This window comes from Elephantulus edwardii, unplaced genomic scaffold (genome assembly GCF_000299155.1).
Source record: "Elephantulus edwardii isolate Elephantulus edwardi_28Jun2011 unplaced genomic scaffold, EleEdw1.0 scaffold00022, whole genome shotgun sequence".
NCBI classification, from domain to species: Eukaryota; Metazoa; Chordata; class Mammalia; order Macroscelidea; family Macroscelididae; genus Elephantulus; species Elephantulus edwardii.
Window position 1 is genome coordinate 20,600,470 of NW_006399772.1, and position 22,347 is coordinate 20,622,816.

The 22,347-nt window shown below is 42.3% G+C and overlaps 1 protein-coding gene across 2 annotated transcripts in view; it reads left to right on the forward strand.

Annotated features, from left to right (window-relative positions):
- The window catches only part of TES (testis derived transcript (3 LIM domains)), a 36,796-nt gene extending 17,437 nt beyond the window's left edge, over nucleotides 1–19,359 (forward strand). The window contains exons 3-7 of one of the 2 annotated variants that reach the window (XM_006882660.1): nucleotides 8,616–8,868; nucleotides 11,469–11,807; nucleotides 12,699–12,914; nucleotides 13,509–13,667; nucleotides 19,169–19,359. In XM_006882660.1, coding sequence (XP_006882722.1) covers nucleotides 8,616–8,868; nucleotides 11,469–11,807; nucleotides 12,699–12,914; nucleotides 13,509–13,667; nucleotides 19,169–19,357 — 1,156 coding nt within the window. In that variant the 3' untranslated portion in view covers nucleotides 19,358–19,359. The remainder of the gene's footprint in view (nucleotides 1–8,615; nucleotides 8,869–11,468; nucleotides 11,808–12,698; nucleotides 12,915–13,508; nucleotides 13,668–19,168) is intronic. The other variant, XM_006882659.1, reaches the window with a different exon arrangement.
- The last annotated feature ends 2,988 nt before the right edge of the window (nucleotides 19,360–22,347 follow it).

Sequence of the window (22,347 nt, forward strand, 5' to 3'; positions counted from 1 at the left end):
AGTACACTCTTTCCAGGAGTCTAAGGACCCTCTGTGCTTTCCCCTGGCCGGGATCCTTTCAAAAGTGTCCTCAGCCTATTACATAGAATTCCAGCACCTGGCTTCATCTTGATCTTCCAGCCTTATCTCCCACATTTGTTCCAAGCACCTTGTGCTCCAATTGCTTGATCCATGCTGCTCTCTGAAATGCTGTGCTGTATTGCCTGGTCCCTTTGCTTGTAAAGGCCACACTGGCATCTTTGTGGACTCTTAATAGGCAGGCAGACAGTGTAGTACTATCATTGGAACCACAAATCCATTACTCTATAAATAATAGATTCATCCTTTACCTTTGCTATATACTTCCAATTAAAGTCACATTTTTGTAGGATAGTATCACTTGACTATAACATCTGTCTGTTCTGATAATTTCTGGTGGTTGGTTTAGAGCTGGCTGAAAATGAAACATTCCCCACCATAAATGGATTAATATTTGTGTTGAATTCTATAACAGAGGCCTCTGCTTAAGTCCATATATGTAAATCCCTGTTCTAAAAGGGCAGCTTCCAACTATTTGAAATTATGGTTTGTAGCAGTGCTGAAGCCGTGCCTTTAAATCACTGTGAATTCTGGCAGAACATCAAGGACTTCACTTGCTACTAGTTGCTTAAAAAAATAATAATAGTTTTTACAAAGGAAGAATCACCTCTCAGCAATGTAAGGAGTTGTTTCTTGAGCTTGGAACCGTAAATCTCTGTATTCTACTGCAGCAATATTTTTGGTCAAGACTGATATGGTATCTTGAATTTGACCCATTGATTATGAGGCCACAATATAAATTTTTGAGTATTTTTTCTTTTTTATGGATATTAATGTGTGTGTATAAAAATGACATCAAATTGGTGGGGTTTTTTAAAATCTAAATAAAGGGTGAGCTCAAGTCCCATGACATCGGTGTCGTCCTAGTACCCTGGGAAAGCTGTGTACTGTAAGAGACGCCCGGGTGACACGGTGGCTGCACACTCATTGCTAACCAGAAGGTCAGCTCTGAGAGCCCACCGACAGCTCCTCAGGAGAAAACAGCAGTCTGCTTCCTCGGGATTTACAGCTGGGAGACTGTGGAGAAACCTTTAGGGTAGTTTACCTCCCTCCTGGAGGAGTCGCTAAGAGTTGGAACGAACTTGACGGTAGTGGATTTTTAGGAATCTGCGCAACAGTCCCAAAGTTCAAATCTGCCAGGTGCTCCATGGGAGAAGGATGGACAATCTCCTCCTGTTCAATTACCGTCTCTGAAGACCCAGTAGGGGGTCAGCTACGGGTCAGGTCCAACTCGACATTGAGAAGGTGCACCCGAGTGTTCCTTCGAGCCAAGGACGGCGAAGCTTCTTCGTCTCACACACATTGTGCACGTCGCTAGGAGGGGCTGCTCCTTGGAAAAGGGAGCCCCAGTGGCTCTGTGCTAAGGAATCACGCTGCCAGAGTAAAGACATGTGCTTTAAGTCTACCAGCTGACCCACCGGAGAGAGAGAATCTCCTCCCCTGCAACTTCCTGCTTCTGAAAACTCTGCAGAATCAGCTGTGGATCCGTGTAGGCAGTACACAGCAGCATTCCTGGGGAAAAGATACCATGCTTGGAAAAACGGAGGGCCAGCGAAAGAGAAGCCCCTGAAAATGGGGATTGACATGGTGACTGGAACAATGGGCCCTAGTTTGGTGATGATGAGGTTGGCACTGGACAGGGGCGAGTTCAGGTCTGTTGTTCACTGAGTCATAATTGACTCAGTGGTATCTACCAACAACAACAACAAGCGCCACTCTTGGAGCTTCCCAGTCCCCCTTTGCATCTTCAAAAAGCATGAAAAAGGCTGCTAACTGGATTCTTTCCCTACAACATAACATTTATGAACATCTCAGAGTTTAGGGAGACCTGTTGGAGACAGGCAGTCCTGTGAAAAAGAGATGGAACCGTGCTTCTCCTGCACCATCCTTACTGTCTCCACTGTGCCCAAGCCCACTGTTGCCCATGCTCTTGGCTCTCCTCACTCTATCAGCCCATCTCATTGAAGAGTCTTACATACTTTCTCCAAGCTAGGTATGTCCGTATGTCCACTGCATATCACAAATTGTTTCCAGTCTTCCTCTAAAACTGATGTCACATTCTTGGCATAGACCAGTTTCTTGAATTATTTTCTCAGCATGAATATGTTTGGGAAAAGAATACTAGTTTTAAAGCATACAGTAGTTGTTTACTCTGCTCAAATGACTGTTCCTTAGCTCATGTGCAGGCTTCCCACAAACCATAATTAAGTATTCTGGGATCCTGTTCTTCTCAATTTTATCTAGAATTTATTATGAATTTGTATAATCACTACAACACGTACTCTTGCTCATACTCTCTTCTTTCAGCCAAGATCTGTCCTACATCGACAGTGGCATCCCTGGTTCCACAGTCTTTTCTGAATCCAGCTTAAATTTCTGGCAATTCTTTGTCAATGTACCGTCCAGGTGTTTTTGAATAATCTTCACCAAGATTTTGCTTGAGTGATATTACCAGTATTGTTCAATAGTATTCTGAATTCTCTGAAGCACCGTTCGGAATGGGCAAAAGTATGACTCTCTTCCAGTCAGTTGGCCAGATGAGGACTAGTAAGCACTTCAGGGTTGCCTCTGCTGAAATGCCTCACCTGACATTCCATCCCTTCCTGGGACCTTGGTCTTTACCCATGCCTTCAGTGCAGTTTGGACTCCTTCCTTGATTTTGTCCCATTAGTTCTTGGCCATATGCTACTTCCTAAAATGACTTAGTGTCAACCAATGTTGTTGTTGTTGCTATGTGCCGTCGAGTCGCTTGTGACTCATAGCGACCCTATGTACAACAGCCCTAAACCCTGCTCTGTCCTGTGCCAATCGCACTGCCTCTGACACACCCATTCCGATTATCCCAGTTACTGAATCAATCCACCTCATAGAGAGTCTTCCCCTCCTACGCCATCCCTCTACCCTCCCAAGCATGATGTCCCTCTCCAAGGACCCTTCCCTCCTTACAACATGTCCAAAGTATGTCAGAAAGCCCCAGAATCCTTGCCTCCAAGGAGCAGCCTGGTTTAACCCTCTCCAGGATGAATCTGTTTGTTTTCTTGGCAGTCCATGGTATATTCAATACTCTTCTCCAGCACCACTTCTCAAAGGCATCAATTCTCCTTCTATCCTTCCTAGTCATTGTTTAACTCTCTGATGCATAACAAGTTATTGCAAGGACCATAGCCTGTATCAGACACACCTCAGTCTCCAGAGTGACACCATTGCTGTTCAGTACCCTGGATAAGTCCCTAAGAGCAGACTTTCCCATCGCAATACATTTTTTTATTTCCATATTATTTTTATTTTTTTTATTACAAACCAAGGTCTGAATTTTTTTTTCTTCAGTTCTTTCAGCTTGAGAAATGTCAAATGTGGTGTGTTTTTGTTGTGTGTGTGTCTGTTTAATGCCATGTTTTTTAATGTTTTGTTTGAATAATTTGTCATCTAACACTGCTCTTTGCAATCTTCTTTCCAATTTACAGTTTTTTTCATTCTTTTTTGCTTCAGCTTTTCTGTGTTCAAGAGTGAGTTTATGACTCTCTTCTTACATTGTGTTAATGTTCTGTTTCTTTTCTGTCTTTTAAATGATCTTTGCTATCTTGTGCATAATGATTGTGTTTAATCCCACAATTGCTTTCTAGTTCTTGGTGTTCAGTGCATCAGATGTATTCTTGAGATGGTTTATTCAAGTAGGTCATATTTTGGTTTCCATGAACTTTTTAATTTTCTTCCACTTCAATTTTAATTTGCATCTGAGTAATTATCGTTCATTCCAGTTGACCGCAGCCACATTTTGACTGATGATACTGAGCTTTTTTCCTCTCACCCTGTCTTTTCACAGATGTAGTCAATTTAATTTCTGTGCATTACAGCAGGTGAAGTCCATGTGTTTGCTGGCTGGTTATTTTTTTTAATGAAGTTTTCATTGAATAGATCATTGTACATAGGACCCTTGGCCTCATTTCTCTATGCCTAAGATTGTATTTTCCAATTACAAGTCCTTCTTATTTCCAACTTTTGCATTCTAGTCATCAAATATTCTTACTGCAGGCTGACTGCATATTTGATCTATTTCAGAGTGCAGAAGTTTGTAGAAATTCTCAGTTTCTTCATTTCTGGCTTTAGTAGTTGGTTGTGTATATTTGAAAAATAGTCATATTAACAGGTCTTCCTTGTATGTGTACACATATTATTTTACTACTAACAGCATTGTATTTCAGGATAGATTGTGAAATGGTTTTGTTTGTTGTATGTGTGGTGTTTTGTTTATGATGATGAATGCTACACCTTTCTTTTCCAATTTGTCTTTCCCAGCATAATAGATCATATATTGATTAAAAATTGCCAACACCAATCTATTTCAGCTCACTGATGCCTAGGGGGTGTTGCTGTGGTGTGTCATTGTGTCAGAGCTGACCCTCCAGCCGCTTTTCCGAGGCAGTGAATCGCACTGGAGGAGTCTGCCCATCTTCCTCCTGTGGAACAGCTGGTGGATTTGAACCACATACCTTTGAGTTTCCAGTGCAACTCCAGTTTCAGAATGTCCAGGTTTCCTGGATTTGTACTTAGTGCATTCTATGCTCCAATTCTTAATGATTTTTTTTAGAATTTTTAAAAAATTTTTTTTATTATTTTTGTGTGCGTGTACCGTCAAATCAGATCTGACCGATACAGAAGGAGATTGTCCCTCCTTCCCCGGCAGAGCATCTGGTGGATTCGAACCGTGCAGCTCTGGGATTGTAGTTGCAGCTCTTTGCCACTAGGCCACCAGAGCTCCCCTAATTCTTAATGATTTTTACAGTTCTTTCTGTTCATTATGAGTCTTGCTGCATCATACATTGTTGTTGTTTTGTGCCATCAAATCATGGACAACTCATAGCGACCCTGTGAACGAAAGGCCTGAGCACTGTTCATCGGGTTTCAGGAGGCAAGCCATTTCGAAAGTGGATGCCGCTCCTGCTTCCAGGCTTGTTTTAGTCGGGGAACTCCACCCAACCATGGGTGACCATTACCACGTTTGGCACATCAGTGTCCCAGTGTTCAGCATCACAGCAACCATGAGTTACCTCTGTACAGCAGTGCACAGACCAGTGCTATACCACCTTCAGCTTGGTAGCAAAGCAGTATCTTTCCTGAGTGAAAACTTTACTCCGTACATGTAATAAAAGTAGACTCTACTTTGAGAAGGCAACTCTTCCACATACTTGTGAGTCTCTTCTTCTGGTGCCGTATCAGCCATTGTTCTTCTGCTATTCACGGGCTTTTTGAGGGCCCGTTACTCTAGAGTGGATGGCCAGACCTGCTTCTTGGACTGTCCTCATGATACCTATGCTCCCCATGGCTGACCCTGCTGGTATTCAAAAACACCAGTGGCTTCTGGTTGTCACAGCAACACAGAAACCACCAAGCATAGCAACTGACAGATGTGTGTGGCCAAGAATATTATTTTTGTTGTGTGCCATTGAGTTGGAACCAACCCATAGCTGACCCTCCAGCGGATTTTCAGAGGCAGCAAATTTCACCGGAGGAGATTGCTCATCCTTCTCCCACAGGGCAGCTGGTGGATTCAAACTGCATGCCTTTGGAATTGAAGCATCGCTTCTTACCATTAGGCCACCATAGCTCCCTGTGACAAGAATAGTCAAGACAAAATAACAAGGAAGATTTTAGAGAGAGTTCTTACATCATTGGTTAACATGATAACTTACAACATGTCATTTTCTCACCTTTTAAGAAAACTATAGAAAGTATCAATTTTTATTGTTTGCTTTTCAAATTCTAAAATCTTGCCCCTGCTGTTCTGTGGTGAACATATTGTGCTGGAGTAGGATTGGGTAATACAGTGTCCCCTAGGAAGTCCAGTGAGCATCTCAAATAATTATCATGTGCTAATTATTATGATGCATGGCATAGATCCCAGACATATAAGGATCTCTTTAGCTAATTTAAGAACCCACCTTGGCTTTCCCCTTCAGGAATGTGTCATTTAATCTTGATTCCCAAAATAGTATGATAGTTCTGTTCTGTAAATGATAGCATTGTTTTTGTTAACCAAAGAGCAAGAATGAAGAACACACTATGCTAAGACAGTACACTTCTTTCCTCTAAATGGGAGTATCAGATAACCCCGGATCTGAATCAGAAAGAATCTTTTCCGGCTGAAATAGAATAGACTCTCTTTTTAGCAGAGTCTTACCAAATAAAGAATTCTGGCAAGTGTGTGCCCAGAAGTGTGGCGTGGCCGCGGCTCACATTCTCACGTGCTCTCTCCCTTCCTCGGGCCATAAAGTTATTTTCATTTGCATGCCTTGTCTTCAGAAAACTCTGAGCACAAGCATTTATAATTCTTTGTCACTTGGCTAAGAGATTTTTTTTCCCCCTCCTGAGATTTTTTATTATCTCTAACCTATAAGTTGAGCTCTCATCAACCACACGGGAGAATTTTCAGAACTGCTTTCTTGCAGATGGTTGATACTGTTTGTTTCTGGCTGGTCTTCTGGGTGAGAAATGATGTTTTCTTGTGCTTTTTCATTTGCTTGTCTTGATTTCTGTGGTGACAGAAATAATTTTCTTAGGATGTTTGGCTGTTTGGTCATGTGTGTTTCATCTTTTATGACATACAGATTTAAGCTGCTTCAAGCTTTTAGTGGTTTTCTGTTGAGTTTCTCTTTACTTCTGTAAATGTATATTGTTTTACTAATTTGCTAGTTTTGTAGTTGTTATGTGCTAGTTGCCTGCAACATATAGTGACCCTATGTACAACAGACCGAAATCCTGCTCTCTCCCATTTCAGTCTTATTGTCTCCAGCACATCCATCCCCATTACCCCAGTCACTGAATCAATCCACCTCATCGAGGGTCTTCCTCTCCTGCACTGTCCGTCCACCCTCCCAAGCATGACGTCCCTTTCAAGGATTGGTCCCTCCTTGCACCATGTCTAAAATATGTCAGACGGAGCTTCAGAATCCTTGCCTCCAAGGAGCAGCCTGGCTTCACAACCTCTACAGGGCAAACTTGTTTGTTCTCTAGCAGTCCACGGTGTATTCAATACTCTTTCCAGCACCACATCTCAAAGGCATCAATTCACCTATTATGCTTTTAAAATATTTCCTGAGTTGGTAGTTTGCTTTTCAGTCTTTTTATGTTTTTTAATGATTAAAAAGACCTGATTTACTTTTTCCTTGTATTCATTCTAATCTTTGCATTTTATGGTTGGCAGTCTTCACTGGAAAAGGATCCAGGATGAAAAACACAGTGAGGGCAAAACACTTATCTGTCTTTTAATACATGACAGCACATGGTGTGAATAGTGCTTAAGACAATAAAAGGAAGAGAGGAAAGAAAATGGGAAAGACTCTGAGCCCAAATCTAGACTTGCTCTTTGTGCTTGGGAAAGTATCAGTCATCTCCCCATCACTCACTGAAAGCACAAAACCAAATGAGCCTCAGGTGGTGGTGGCTGTTATTAGGTGCCCATCAAGTGACTTGTAGTGACCTTCAGAGCAACAGAGCTGAAACCTACCCTACCCTGTGCCATCCTTGCCATCTCCAACCCGCTGGGTTCACTGCTACAGTCAGTGTGTCAGTCCATCTTGTCAAGTCTCTTACCCTGGACCCTCCACTCTTCCAAGCATGGTGTCCTCCTCCAAGGGCTGACCTCTCCTAACAACACACCCAAAGTACGTGAGACGAGGTGTCACCATCCTGGCTTCCAGGGAGCTCTCGTAGGCAGTAACTACGGAAAGTTGTCAATGGTACACGATCAAAGCACTCACTGTAATAGGTTTGGGGTGTGTAATTTAAATGGGAGAATGAAGAGAGCAGGTAGGATTATCCTCAGATATGTCTCCTTTTAATCTCACTTTGTATATACTTTTTTTTTTATTAAATAAAGTTTTATTTTTCAAAATGTGCAGTTAGTTGGTCCTGTTGCTGCATCTTCACCAGCAGCTGGGACATTACCACCCTTGATGTTTCTGGTGTAAATTACTTGAGCTCTGTGTTTTGAAACCAGCCCTTTTTTGTTTTGATTAGCCCTTTACCCAGCAGCTCTCGAAGGGCCACCTGGCCTGGGACCTGCAGGTCTTCAGTCTCAGAGACAACAGCTGGGTTACAAGCTTATAGTCGGGAACTTCTTTACAAAGTTTGTCAGACAAGACCAGGTTATTGAGCTTGGCCCGAACTTTGCCTCTGGACCACTTCTTCTTGACCTTGCCCCCAGATTTGTTGGCTGGGTCTTTTTTTTTCTTGTCATGCTTGGGCGGTATCGTGAAGCTCAGAGAAGAGCTACCACAAGTGCACCTTTGTTGAGATGTCAGACAGGAAGGAAGCTTAATACAGTTTTTAATCACAACTTGTTTAAAAAATTGTACCCATTTATGTTTCTTCCTTATTTCTAGATAGTTACTTAACATCGCCCAAAATACTTGCTTATGTATATACCATCCCCATAGACCATTGATAAAGGCTCTTTTATGAAGTAGAAAGCTAATAAAAAAGCACTTAATTATTATTAAATACAATTAACCATTGCCTGTTTATCTCTAAAATTGTAGAAAAATATGTCGTAACTGCAAGTGTGGCCAAGAAGAACATGACATCCTTTTGAGCAGTGAAGAGGATCGAAAAGTGGGGAAACTTTTTGAGGACACCAAATACACCACCCTGATTGCAAAGCTAAAATCCGACGGAATTCCCATGTATAAACGCAATGTGATGATACTGACTAACCCTGTTGCTGCCAAGAAGAATGTGTCCATCAACACAGTTACCTATGAGTGGGCCCCTCCTGTCCACAATCAGGCCCTGGTAAGTAAGAGCGGAGTGAGCCCACGTAGCAAGGTTCCTGTGTACTTAGGACGCCCCCTTTAGTGACCTGACCCACCTGACATACACCTCGGGTCTTTTCTTTTTCTAGAGTCCCTATTACTTTGACTTCAGACTGCTGTTACAGTCCTTTGAGCACAAGAATAGACAGCTCGGAGAATTACAGGTCACTGCCTCGATATGTTGATCTCTTTGAGTTGATCAACAACTCGATGGTGCTCTTAGTAATTGCGTTAAAGGAATTTTTTGCGTGTCTCTAGTAGTTTTTCTAAACTACCATTTAATAAGATAGTGAAGAATTTCATAAGAATATAGTTTGTGCCATTGTTGAGACTTTTTAAAATATTCAGCACTTTATCCTTCTGTATTCTGTTGGCTCACCTTGTTTTAGAATGGAAACAAATGTGGATCTCTCCCAGTCAGTTGGCCAGGTGGCTGTCTTTCAGCTTTCTTGGCACGGGCAAGTAGTCGCATGTAGGGCAGCGTCTACTGGCTGAACCACCTCAGTTGATATCCCATGCGTTTCTGGAGCCTGTGTGTGGTCAGTGCGTCCCTTCACTGCAGCTTCCACTTTCCACTGCTATCAGCACTTGATCACATGCTGTCTGCTGAAGTGATTCCGTGCCGACCTCTTCTTTTTGGCACAGTGAGTTTATGCCTTCCATCTTTTTTAGATGCTTTTTACATCATTCATTATTTTGCTCATAATAGCCTTCATTATCACAACTTGAGGCTTGAATTTGTAACAACAATATCATCACTATCACACAGAAACATAGCCCTGCTGAAGGTTGATGACAAAAGCAGTACATTGACAGGAAGTTGCCAGATATTCAACCTAGATTGATTCAGAAAAGATTCAGAAAAGGCCAGGCTTTTTAACAAGGGATATCATTGTCTGATGTCAGATGGATCTTAGTTGAAAGCAAAGCATCTCAGAAAAAAAATTTTTTTTTAGGTCTTATTGATTACGCAAAGGCCTTTAACTGTGTGGATTATAGTAAACTGTGGCTTACATTGTGAAGAACAGAAATTCTGAACTTTTAATTGGACACATATGTCACCCGTGTGTAGATCCAGAAGCCATCATTTACACAGAACAAGGATCTACTACTGCACAGTTTAAAATTAGGAGGAGCATGTGTCAGGGTTATATCCTTTCTCTGTAACTATTCATTACGTATGTTGAGCAGATAATTCCAGAAACAGAACTGTATGAAGAAGAATGCAGTATCAGGATTCAAGGAAGACTCATCAGCAATCTGTATTATGTAGATGACACAACCTGACTTGTGGAAGTGAACACTTGGCAGCACTTCCTGAAGATCAAAGACTACACATAGGGCTGCATCCCTTACTTAACCACCCTGGTTACTATTCCACCAATTCCTGGAGCCTCAGTGCATACCTTCACAGCCTCACTAGGAAAAAGACAAAAATCCTCATAAGTAGACAAAGGTAAGAGAAGATTAATGCAGGGAAGATTGAAGGTGTCAGTGAACCAATTTTACTTAGAGTCACAGTCGATACTGATTATACCAGCAGCCACGAAATCAAAAGATGTGTTGCATTCCGTAAATCTGCTGTCAAGGGCCTCTTTAAAGTGCTAAAGAATAAGGATGTCAGTTTAAAGACTGAGGTTCACCAGAATGAAGTCATGGATTTTTTTCAGTTACTTGCCAAGCAAATGAAAATTGGACAATGAACAAGCAAGACCAAATGAAAAGAATTGATGCCTTTAAATTGGGGTGTATTGGGGTGTATTAAATGTACCATGGCATGCCAAAAGAATGAACCAGCTTATCTTGAAGGAAAGGCCACTGTGGTGCTCCTTAGAATCAAGGATGGTACAATTTCATCTCACGTACTATGGACATGTTATCAGGGAGCGGCCAGTCCTTGGGAAAAAACCTCATGCTGATTATAATAGACTGTTAGCAAAAGAGAGGAAGACTCCCGGCAAGATGGTTTGACACAGTGACTTCAGGGCGTCTTAAGCTTGGTGGAAATGGTGAGGACAGCACAGGATAAGTCAAGGCTCAGATCTCTTGTCCATAAGGTTGTTATGAGTAATAAGCCACTCATTGACACTTAAAAACAATAGCAATGCATTTCTTTTTCTGTATACTTTTACAGAAGGGCAAGTTTGCATCAAGTCCCTTCCACAATTCCAACAAATAAGTAGGATATTTATAAATCTCTTAAGGAAGCAAGCTGAATTGTCCCATGAATCTCATGATTGATTATACATCAATTTCCATATTTTTATAGTGCTGCTGATTCATAAGGTCACTCTTGCAGTTATACATTTGAATTTTTGGAGCAGGTGCACAATAGGAACCTAAATTGGAGAAAATCTTTGAATTCTGTTGATGTTCATTTTCACCCAGCCAAATCTCTTTAGAGCACCACGTTTGAATATGCTAACATCAGTCAGATGTTTATGTTGTCAAGTGTAATTGTCACTAATGAATAGAACGACCTCATTGTAAGGAATTTGGTGCTGCAGTGGGTTGTGAAATACTGCCCTGTCTGATGGCCCCACTGATCTCCCACCCTGACATGCATCTCCCGTTGTCCAGGCCAGGCAGTACATGCAGATGCTGCCCAAGGAGAAGCAGCCCGTGGCCGGCTCGGAGGGGGCACAGTACCGCAAGAAGCAGCTGGCAAAGCAGCTCCCCGCCCATGACCAGGACCCATCCAAGTGCCACGAGCTGACTCCCAGGGAGGTAAAAGAGATGGAGCAGTTTGTGAAGAAATACAAGAATGAGGCGCTGGGAGTAGGAGACGTCAAACTGCCGCAGGACGTGAATAACGCCCAGGACCCCGATACGGCGTGCATCCCGGGTGGTGACCAAATCGGCGCAGCCGCCGTGGGCACCGTGGAGGACAAAGCTGCCGAGAACAGGGCACCTCAGTATGTAAGTAGGGGTCAGGCCGTTGCCCACTTTGGGTATTTTATAGCTTCTTTCCCTTTCTTTGAACCTTTTTTTTTTTTTTAGGCTTTTTCCAAAAAAGATATTGAAATAAAGGAATTACATTTCCGTTGGGCTTGTTTGAGGGAGTTATCACATTTAAATGTCTCTCTAAAGCCATCGTTTCTATTGCCAGGCATAATTGAAAGTTTATGTTTGCACAGCAGTTGGTATCTGGCATCCTGTTGGAAGACAACAGAGTGATGTAGAATGTTTGTTAAACATCATTTTGGTGGTGTTATCTCATCCCATAAATTAACAGTAATATATGCTTAGATTAAGCCACTTTTGCTTGGGAGACAGCACTTAAAATTCACCCTTAAGTTAATCATATTTTCTTTTCATGTTGTTATTAGAAAGGAAAATACAACTAAAGTGTTTTCTGTAGCTTCAAGATAGAAGACAGTAGTGACACAGTAGAACAATTAAAAAATAAACACGCCAGGGTTTCTTGATGGTACTTCCTACGTAGTAATTAGCACACCAACCAGTAAGGCCCAGTCCTGTGAGGGAAAGGGACTGATGAGCTCTAAGGTTGTTGTTTTTATGGAACTTCAAAGTAAGGTCAGCATTGCTGTTCACCGTTTTCAGTAGGTGAGTTGGAGTCAGGAAACATTGTTGAATTTCTGTTCTGCATGAATGAGATCTGAGCAGCCTGGAGATGGCCAGCGACTGCTTGCTGTGGACATTCTAGCATACAGTTGTCTTCAGGAGTAGGTTACTCATCGCAGTTGAAATGATGTCTCTTGAACATTTTTTTTTCTCTAAATCTGCAAAAGCAGAGGTTTAAGAGTTGCCGTCTGTCTGGGGCTGAGCCTCTGCGTGCTTCCCTTTCAGTCCTGCTATTGCTGTAAGCTGAGCATGAAGGAGGGTGATCCTGCTGTGTACGCCGAGAGAGCCGGCTACAGTAAGCTCTGGCACCCAGCGTGCTTTGTGTGCAGTACCTGTGGGGAACTCCTGGTGGACATGATCTATTTCTGGAAGAATGGGAAGCTGTACTGCGGCCGGCACTACGGGGACAGCGAGAAGCCACGCTGTGCTGGCTGTGACGAGGTAGGTTCTCTGTGGCCACTTGCGGACAGCCTCCTTCTCCTGCGCCTCCCTGAGATCCCCTGACCAGCAGAACCAACCACCCTCAGAAAGGAGCCAATTCTGATTGGCCAAATATCAGTTGTTTTATTTACATCCAAAGTAGTTTACTGAAAGGAACTTTTCATTCCATTCATTCTGAGTTGTTGGTATTGTTAGGTTGTTGTGTGCCCATCAAGGCACATCCTCATAGCTGATCCTCTACTGGGTATTCAGAGGCTGTAAATTGCACTAGAGGAAATTGCTTGTCTTTTTCCTACAGAGCAGCTGCTGGATTCAAACCTGTGCCTTTGAGTTGGCAACACATCTCTTTACCATTAGGCCACCAGAGCTTTCTGCTGTTAAGTTGACCAAAAAACACAAAAGATTGATTTGTGCTAAACTAAATGGTTACCCAAGTAACTGTAAGGTATCATGTTCAAACTTCAAGCCCTTCAAAAAATATTGATGTACTTACAGTTTTAAATCCTTTATTGCTGTCAGAACCTTGCTTTGACATTTGGAGCCAGTCGGAAACCACACATACTTCACCTTTTTATTTTTAAATTGTCTTCCTAGCTCATATTCAGCAACGAATATACCCAAGCCGAAAACCAAAATTGGCACCTGAAACACTTCTGCTGCTTTGACTGTGACAACATCCTAGCTGGGGAAATCTACGTGATGGTCAACGACAGGCCGGTGTGCAAGCCCTGCTATGTGAAGAATCACGCCGTGGTGAGAGGCATTTCCTTCCATCCACCTTGGGGCTCACGTGTATTTCTGTATTTAAGCATCTGACAAATGAGCAATAGAAAACACGCCTCTCTAGTAAAGCATGTAATTCTTACCAAGAGGGCCTTTCAGAAACAGTACATCCTTGACCATAAGCTACTTCAAGATTGCCATCTGTGTAGTTTAGACTATTAGGAGTGCTGTTTGGAGTGCTGTTTTATTATCCCCACTTGGTTTTTGTTTAACTCTTGATTGCAACTTGAATGAAAGTGTACAGAACAGATTGGCATTCCGTTCATCCATTCTTTATTTTTTATGATGTTTGAAATACCCACGTTATAACATCAGTCTCTCCTCCCCCTCTCTGTGGTCCTTATTTCCACATCCTTCCATGCTGTCCCTTCCTGCCTGCTGTGTTTAATCCTTAGGGAAATGCTGTGTGTCAAGCATACTAAGGGCTGAGTACCTTCCCAGTGGGGCTTTTTTGGTGGGTTTTTTTTTTATTTAGTTGTTTTTTGTGTGGTTTTTTTTCCACTTATAGATAAGTCTGTTGACTGGCTGCAGTTCCCATAGTGGTGAATTCAGTTCCAGGCTCAAAGCACAGCTTAGGACCATAGTCTCGAGGGTTCCACCAGTCTCTATCAGACCAGTACACCTGGCCACTTGTGTGATTGTGAATTTTGAACTAGGTTTATCTCCCAGCCCGTGTAGAACCCTCTAATACGATTCCTTTAAGACTGGATAGCAGTAGCTGTCGGGCATCAAGTAGTTCTAGTCTCAGGGTTGGGAAGTCGAGGACTATGAAGTCTTCTTGGGCTGTAGTCTGGTTGCTTCCATGCCTCTTTGATTTTCCTCATTCTTTGCTCCTCACAGAGAGAAACAGTGGCACCTTAGGTGGCTGCTGGAAAGCTTTCAAATCCCCAGTTACTGCTCACCAATAGTGGATATAGAACACTGTCCTTGTGAACTATGCCATCTGACCTTGATGTCCCCTAGAACTCAGATCCTAAGACCCATAACCAGTGGTTCATTCCTTCAGATTTTCGGTAATGGTTACAGAGTTTATGCTACTATTACCTCCTGTTGGCTCTCTGCTATATATTTGGATGTATTTGCAGTGCATACAAATAGATAATCATGTTGAAATCTCATCTGCCAAACCCATGCCTCATCATGGCTGTCATCCCTTTCACTTGTGCATATCTGCTGTGTCTTTTATCTTGTCTGGCTGCCTGGGGATCCACTTGTAGGTTAATTTGTTATTACTGGTAGTGCTGTTGTTAGGTGCCATGATCACAGTCTCTACCATGTTCTGGGGCATTGTTGCAGTCACTGTGTCAATCTATATGCATGGAAAGGGCTGTTGTTTATAATATCGTAAAAGAAAAGAAAGATACAAAGAGGTGCACAAAAATTTCCACTTTAAGGAGAAAAAAAGGCCTCTCTGATGGTTCTAGTCCTTGAGCCATCCTTGGGCCGAGGTCCTGATGCTCCTTGCTTCTGTCAGGTTCTGAGGTGATCTTGTGGTGTGTGTCTCCCCCATTACCTGTGCACACATGAGTGCTTACCTCAGTGCTGTGTGCTTGTTTAGCTTCTTCCTTGATATCTCAAAAGAGACTCATCTAAGATGCATCCTGTACGACTAATATCCTCATTAAAATAACAAAGATAACCATTCACAAATGGTATAACCACAGGTTAATATTTATAGCTATTTTTTTTGGTGGGGATCTGGGCCTGGGGGAGATCTTAGTCATGCTATATCAGTGTATATATCAGGATCTCTCTTTAATTTCCAGGAACACTGAGTTGACATAATATGTAGATTTAACAGCAACAATCTCTGTAATTAGAAGTAATGTGACTCTTGGAAAAAATACAGAGGTTATATTATAGGCCTGAAATATACATTTATAGCAAAACTACACTTTATTCGCTAAACTCATTTTCCTGACACTCAAGCTAAATGACTCTCAGCCTATCTTTTCCCATCTTTCATCTGTCAGTAGTTCCTGGAAATCACAGCATGGGACCAAATATGCTGACGGTTGGTCACTGGCTTCCCACAACAGACGCTCTTGTTGGTTTCTTCATTTGGTTTAAAACTTTAAATGAAACTTTAGGTACATGAGCAAACAATGTATTTTACAGACATGTGAACTACCCACTGTTTTAATTTGACTCATTTCTACTATCATAAGTAGGTAAAGGAATATTAATTTCACTTCTTTTTACTTATACTCAGTGGAAAATAAAATGATTGTGTTTGAAAGAAATATATGCATAGGTGTCTGGGTATGTGTGTAAACGTACGTGTATACACACAGGCACACACGCACTGTATGTGTGTTTTTATATGTTGTTGCTGTTATGTACTGCTGAGTCAGTTATGTACTGCTGAGTCAGAAGTGACCCATAGCTAACCATTCAGTGGGTTTTCGTGGGAGGAAGGAGATTGCCCATCATTCTCTCTTAGAGCACCTAGTGGATTTGAATCACAAGTCTTTGGGATTACAGTGCATATTCTTACCAGTAGGTCATGTGAGCTCCTTGTTTTTATATGTTGTTGTTGTTGTTGTTGTTATGTGCCGTCGAGTCGCTTGCAACTCATAGCAACCCTATGTACAACAGCCCTAAACTCTGCTCTGTCCTGTGCCAATCGCACTGTCTCTGACACTCCCATCCCAATTATCCCAGTCACTGAATCAATCCACCTCATAGAGGGCCTTCCTCTCCTGCGCTGTCCCTCCACCCTCCCAAGCATGATGTCCCTCTCCAAGGACCGGTCTCTCCTCACAACATGTCCAAAGTATGTTAGACGGAGCCTCAGAATCCTTGCCTCCAGGGAGCCACCCGGTTTAACCCTTTCCAGAACAAATCTGTTTGTTTTCCTAGCAGTCCATGGTATTCTCAATACTCTTCTCCAGCACCACAGCTCAAAGGCACCAATTCTCCTTCTATCCTCCTTGGTCATTGTCCAACTCTCTGATGCATAACAGGTGATTGCGAAGACCATAGCCTGTATCAGATGCACCTTAGTCTCCAGAGAGACACCATTGCTCTTCAGTATTTTGGAGAGGTCCCTAACAGCAGACTTTCCCACGGCAATGCGCCTTTTAATTTCCTGGCTGCTGGTGCCAAGACTGTTGACTATGGAGCCAAGCAAACTAAAGCTGTGTACAATCTCAGGAGCCAAGCAAACTAAAGCTGTGTACAATCTCAATCTCTTCACCATCCATCCTGACGCTGCCAATTGGTCCAGTGGTGAGAATCTTTGTCTTCTTGACATTGAGCCTCAATCCATATTGGAGGCTGCAGTTCTTGCAGGCGCTTCAGGTCCTCTTCAGTTTCAGCAAGCAGGGTTGTGTCATCCGCATAACGCAGGTTGTTGATAAATCGTCCACCAGTCTTGACCCCACATTTCTCCTCATAGAGCCCAGCCTCCCGGATAATCTGTTCTGCATATAGGTTGAAAAGGTATGGAGACAGGATGCATCCCTGGCATACGCCCTTCCCAATTTTGAACCATGCAGTGTTCCCTTGCTCTGTTCTGAAGACTGCCTCCTGGTCCAAGTATAAGTTTCACATTAGAATGATCAAGTGTTCTGGGATTCCCATTCTTCTCAGAGTCAGCCACAGTTTGTTATGATCTACACAGTCAAATGCCTTTGCATAGTCAATGAAACACAGATAGACATTCCTCTGGTATTCCCTGCTTTCAGCCAAGATCCATCTAACATCAGCTACAATATCTCTAGTACCACGACCCCTTCTAAACCCAGCCTGGACTTCTGGTAGTTCTCTGCTGATGTGCTGATAGAGTGTAAATACTGATGTCCTATAATTTTAGATTATGCATCAAGTATGGCTGAATTTATTGGCTCAGAACAGATGCCAATTAACTACAAATGATATTTTTTAGTGCAAACTAATTATTCTCAAACTCTGTCAGTATTTTTAATTGAATCCTTAATTACTTTGAACGTAATTATTTATTACTCTAGAAATTAGTGGTGGTAATAATTTCAGGTGTCAAAGGTAAGACTGGAAGAATTGCTACTACAAAGCTTTAATGAGTGAAGCAAATCATTCCTAATAATTCTTCATAATGAGTTATATGCTCGTTATATACTAGAATACACTGGAACCAAATACACCATTTTGTAATTCGTAAACCGTTTTCTTAAGATTTTCTACCATAAACACCTTGAACACCAGTTCCAAAGGATATAGTGCCTTAAGAGCCCTGGTGGCACAGTGGTGAAGAGCTTGGCAGCTCACCAGAAAATCCACAGTTTGGACCCACCGGCTGCTCTGTAAGGTAACAGTGCAGCGTTCTGACTCTGTAGAAATCACAGCCTCGGAAACTCTGAGGCAGTCTGTTGTATAGGATCACTATGAGTCCTGATGACTCCGTGCTAATAGGCTTACAGGACCTTCCCCTATTTTTCATAACTCTCAGTCCATAATTGTGTTAGTTCCCATGAGCTTTCGTTCATGGCCAACATCACAGACAAAAGATGAAATGTTACCCAGTCTTGAGATCACAGTCCTCACGATGACTGGTAATACTGAGTCTGCTGTTGCAGCCACTATACATGTTGAGTCCCTTCCAACCTAGGGGACTTACAGCAAAACCTGTCACTGTTGGGTTCATTCCAACTCATGGTGACCCTTCATTGGGATTCCAAGGTTTAAATCCTTATGGAAGAATTTTTACATGAGTATCTTTCTGTATTGGAGCAGGTAGTGGATTTGAACCGCACACCTTTTGACCAGCAGATTATGCACCAGGGCTCCTTTCCATTAGATACGTTATATATTATGTTATAACCCATACTCTTTTCATTGACTGATTTCTGGAAGTTGATTGCCTTCTTCCTGATATATCTTAGTTGGAAGATCTACTGAAATGTGTCCACCGTGTGTGCCTCTGCCGGTATTTAAAATACCAGTAGCATAGCTTCCAGCTCGATAGCAACATGCAAGCCACTACATTACAGCAAACTGACAGGCAGATGAAGACTCAATGTATAGAGCTCATTAACACCTATTTATAGGTTTACCAGAAAGTTCTCCTTTTGTTTAATTTGGATGTTCATTATCTGAAGACGTGTGTTCAGTTTGCCCCAAAATGGCTGTATTACAATGCAGTTATGTTCTCAATAGGCAACATCATGATAGATGGAGAAAAGATTGAAAGTGTCTCATACTTCGGGCATGTTTCTAGGAGGGGGCTATTCCTGGGAGGAGGGACATGATACTTGGAAAGGCAGAGGGTCCGCGAAGGAGAATAAGATGCTTGACCAGGTGGATTGACACAGTGACTGCCACAAAGGGCTCCAGTGTGTCAGGAGGTGTGAGGGTGGCACGGGACAGGACAGGGTTTAGATCTGTAGTTCATAGGGTCACTGTGGGTCATACTCGACTCAGCGGCATCTAACAGCAACACAGCACAATTGGATCTCTTCTCCTCATTTCTTGTTTGCATTATTCCCTACCAGGTGTGCCAAGGCTGCCACAATGCCATCGACCCCGAGGTGCAGCGGGTGACCTACAACAACTTCAGCTGGCACGCCTCCACCGAGTGCTTCCTGTGCTCCTGCTGCAGCAAGTGTCTCATCGGGCAGAAGTTCATGCCAGTGGAAGGGATGGTCTTCTGCTCGGTGGAATGTAGGAGGATGATGTCCTAGGACACACCATGCAGCCTGCCTGCGTTGCTATCAACTCTACAACACAAGTTGGAAAAAAAAAAAAAATAAAAGGGGAAAAAAAAGGAAGGAAGCCCTCAAAGGCGCCAGGAGATTTTATTCGGTATCTTTCATTGCGGTTGTATCCATTTGCCTCCCTCCAGCCCCCCACTGCCCCATCTCAAGTTTTAAAACCTCCTTTAAGCATTTATTGAAAACAAAGGCAAAGAGTCTTACCTTTCTGTAGCTCTCCAGCTGTGAACAATTTCAGTTGGAACCTTGATTTTGATCATTCAGTCTTCATCTCTCCACTTTCTCTCTGCCAGGCGTAAGTTAGTGTAATGAGTAGGAGGGTGAGAATTTCTGGTTCTAAACTCCACACACCCTCCCCCCCATCCCCATTAATGTGTAAAGTGAAAAGGAAATGAAAATTGTTCTCCTCTCCGCAAGCTCTGCGTTTGTTGCCTCATCTCCTTCGGTGAACTTTGTGGCAACACAGTGACTTGCCTTTGACAATGGACATGGAACTGTATCCTAGTATAGACAGCCCTGCTCCTGCTCGCGCTAAAGCCTGTGCACCCGCCACTTCCTGACTCGGGCGGAGGTTTAATGCATTGCTCTCTTTCTGCCTCGCCCACTTCTAATTCGTCCTACCTCTCAGTAATCTTTTCCGAAGCTGGTGAGCTCCATCTGTGGCCTTGAGTATTTTATTACCACATGTAACAGAACAAAATCTGCACTTTTTGCTCTAGAGATGATTTTCAGCTTGGACGTGACAGCCAAGCCACTCCTTTATGTATGATGTGTTTGACCCAAAGAGCATGTGTATTATGTCCTGATTGCACTTTCCTGCCGTGGTTGCATAGAGTGTGTGCTTGTATTGTTTTCTTTCCTCAAAGATCCTCTTCTCACCTCTGACTTTTAAGCATATTCATTTGTATACTGAATGTTCTCTCCACCTGTATACGCCTATGCTTAAGCATTTCTTTTATCCCTGCGTATGTCCATTTATAGATATGCACTATGAAAATCATATAGAATGAATGTTATGTGTATTACTCAAAATAAAAAGCCTTTTTCACTTTAATAGTATCTTTTTTCTTAATACTTTTTGGAGACCATAACAGAGCCTTCTGCAATTAGATGTATGTTACAGCAGGGGGCAGTGCTTGCAAGGATTAGAAACTATCCCAGCAACTACAAAGGCTGCTTCTGAAGGGATAAGACAGGAACTGGGGTTTTGGTAATGGTGAAGAAACAAGTGTTATGAAGCTTTAAAATAAATCAAAGAATTTAACTAATTTCTCGTTAAGTCATAAATTAGTTAGATAGCAGCACCTCTTCACTACTCCCCCCCCCCCCCCCCCAAAAAAGAGAGAATGCATCATTGGAATTTAGGAAAACTTTAGTTTCTCTGCTGGTGGCATAGCCCGTAGGGAGTTGTGCTGTTGACCGGAAGGTCATGCCCCTTTGACAGTTCGAATCCCGTCAGCAGCTCGGAGGGAGAACTGTGGAGTCTCCTCCCTTGCTGCTCACAGCCTCAGAAGCCTGCTGGAGTGTCAGCTTATGGGTTGCTTCCAACTCGACAATGGCAGTGAGTCTGACTTGAGTTAGTTTCTCTTCAGGCAAATCTAACAAGTGTTGCATTTTTGCTGGAAAGACAACACTTACATTTTCTAATTGTAACTTAATGTTAGGGTGAAAGCACATGTACATTGGCAGGAGATTTGGGTTATCTTTGTGTATTTTTCTTACCTGAAATATTTCTATATAGTCAGAATAGCAATTTTCTCTGACATATGCCCAGAATAAATTTTTTTTTCATTTTCTACTAGTATATTTGCAAAATCCGAATACATTGTTTTCAAGAACAAATTCTTTCCATTTCCCTTACCCCCTTCACCCATCAAATTGTACAAGCCCAAAATCAATCCTCCCTCCCCCTGCACGTCCTCATCCCTCTGCTTCCAACCTCTCCCTCCCCTCCTAAATCCTTATATTTACTCTACAATAATGGTTTTATACAATATTTATCCTTGTGGGACTTAGTTCAGTCAGCTTAATTCTCTCCAGTCCCTCCCAAGTTAGGCAATAATTTACAAAATCATTGCTCCTGCATGGTGCTTAGTATTCCATTGTATGACTGTACTATAATTTCTCAATCCATTCATTTGTGGTTGGACATTTGGGCTGTTTCCATGTTCTTGCAATGTTGAATAATGCTGCTATGAACATTGGCATACAAATCTCAGTTTGCGCCTCAGTTCTCATATTCTCAGGGTATATTCCTAGTAGTGGAATAGCTGGGTCATACGGAATTTCTACATTCTGCCTTTTGAGGAAGCGCCAAACTGCCATCCAGAATGGTTGTACCACCTTACAATCCCACCAACAATTTTATTATTTGCTACCCTGTTAAACTTTGCTACTGTTACTGAAGTGAGATGGTACCTCATTGTGGTTTTGATTTGCATCTCTCATTGCCAGTGATTTGGAATTTTTTTATAAAAAATTCCTTCATTGGTATACAATCCCCCTGCCCCCACCCCACCCCCTGCCCCAAGTATACTCCACTCTGCAACCTTCATTCCAGACTCCTTTGATAAACATAATACCCTATAATATATTGCTTTTAAACTATTCTCCCTCATTCATTTCAATGCAGTATACATAATTTATCCAGTTTTCCTCATCCTTTCCCCAACTAAGTGCCCATCAACAAATGAATGGATAGAGAAGCTGTGGTATATTCACACAATGGACTATTACACTGCATTGAAAAACAAGGAACTCATGCAATATTATTCAAAATGGGTGACCCTGGAGGACATTATGCTGAGTGAGATATTTCAGTCACAAAAGGACAAACTGCATGGTGCCACTGTTGTAGAATAGAGCATTTCTTCATGTGTCTGTTTGCCATTTGAATATTTTCCTCTGTGAAAATTTTTTCCATGTCTTTTGCCCATTTTGTAATTGGGTTATCAGTCTTT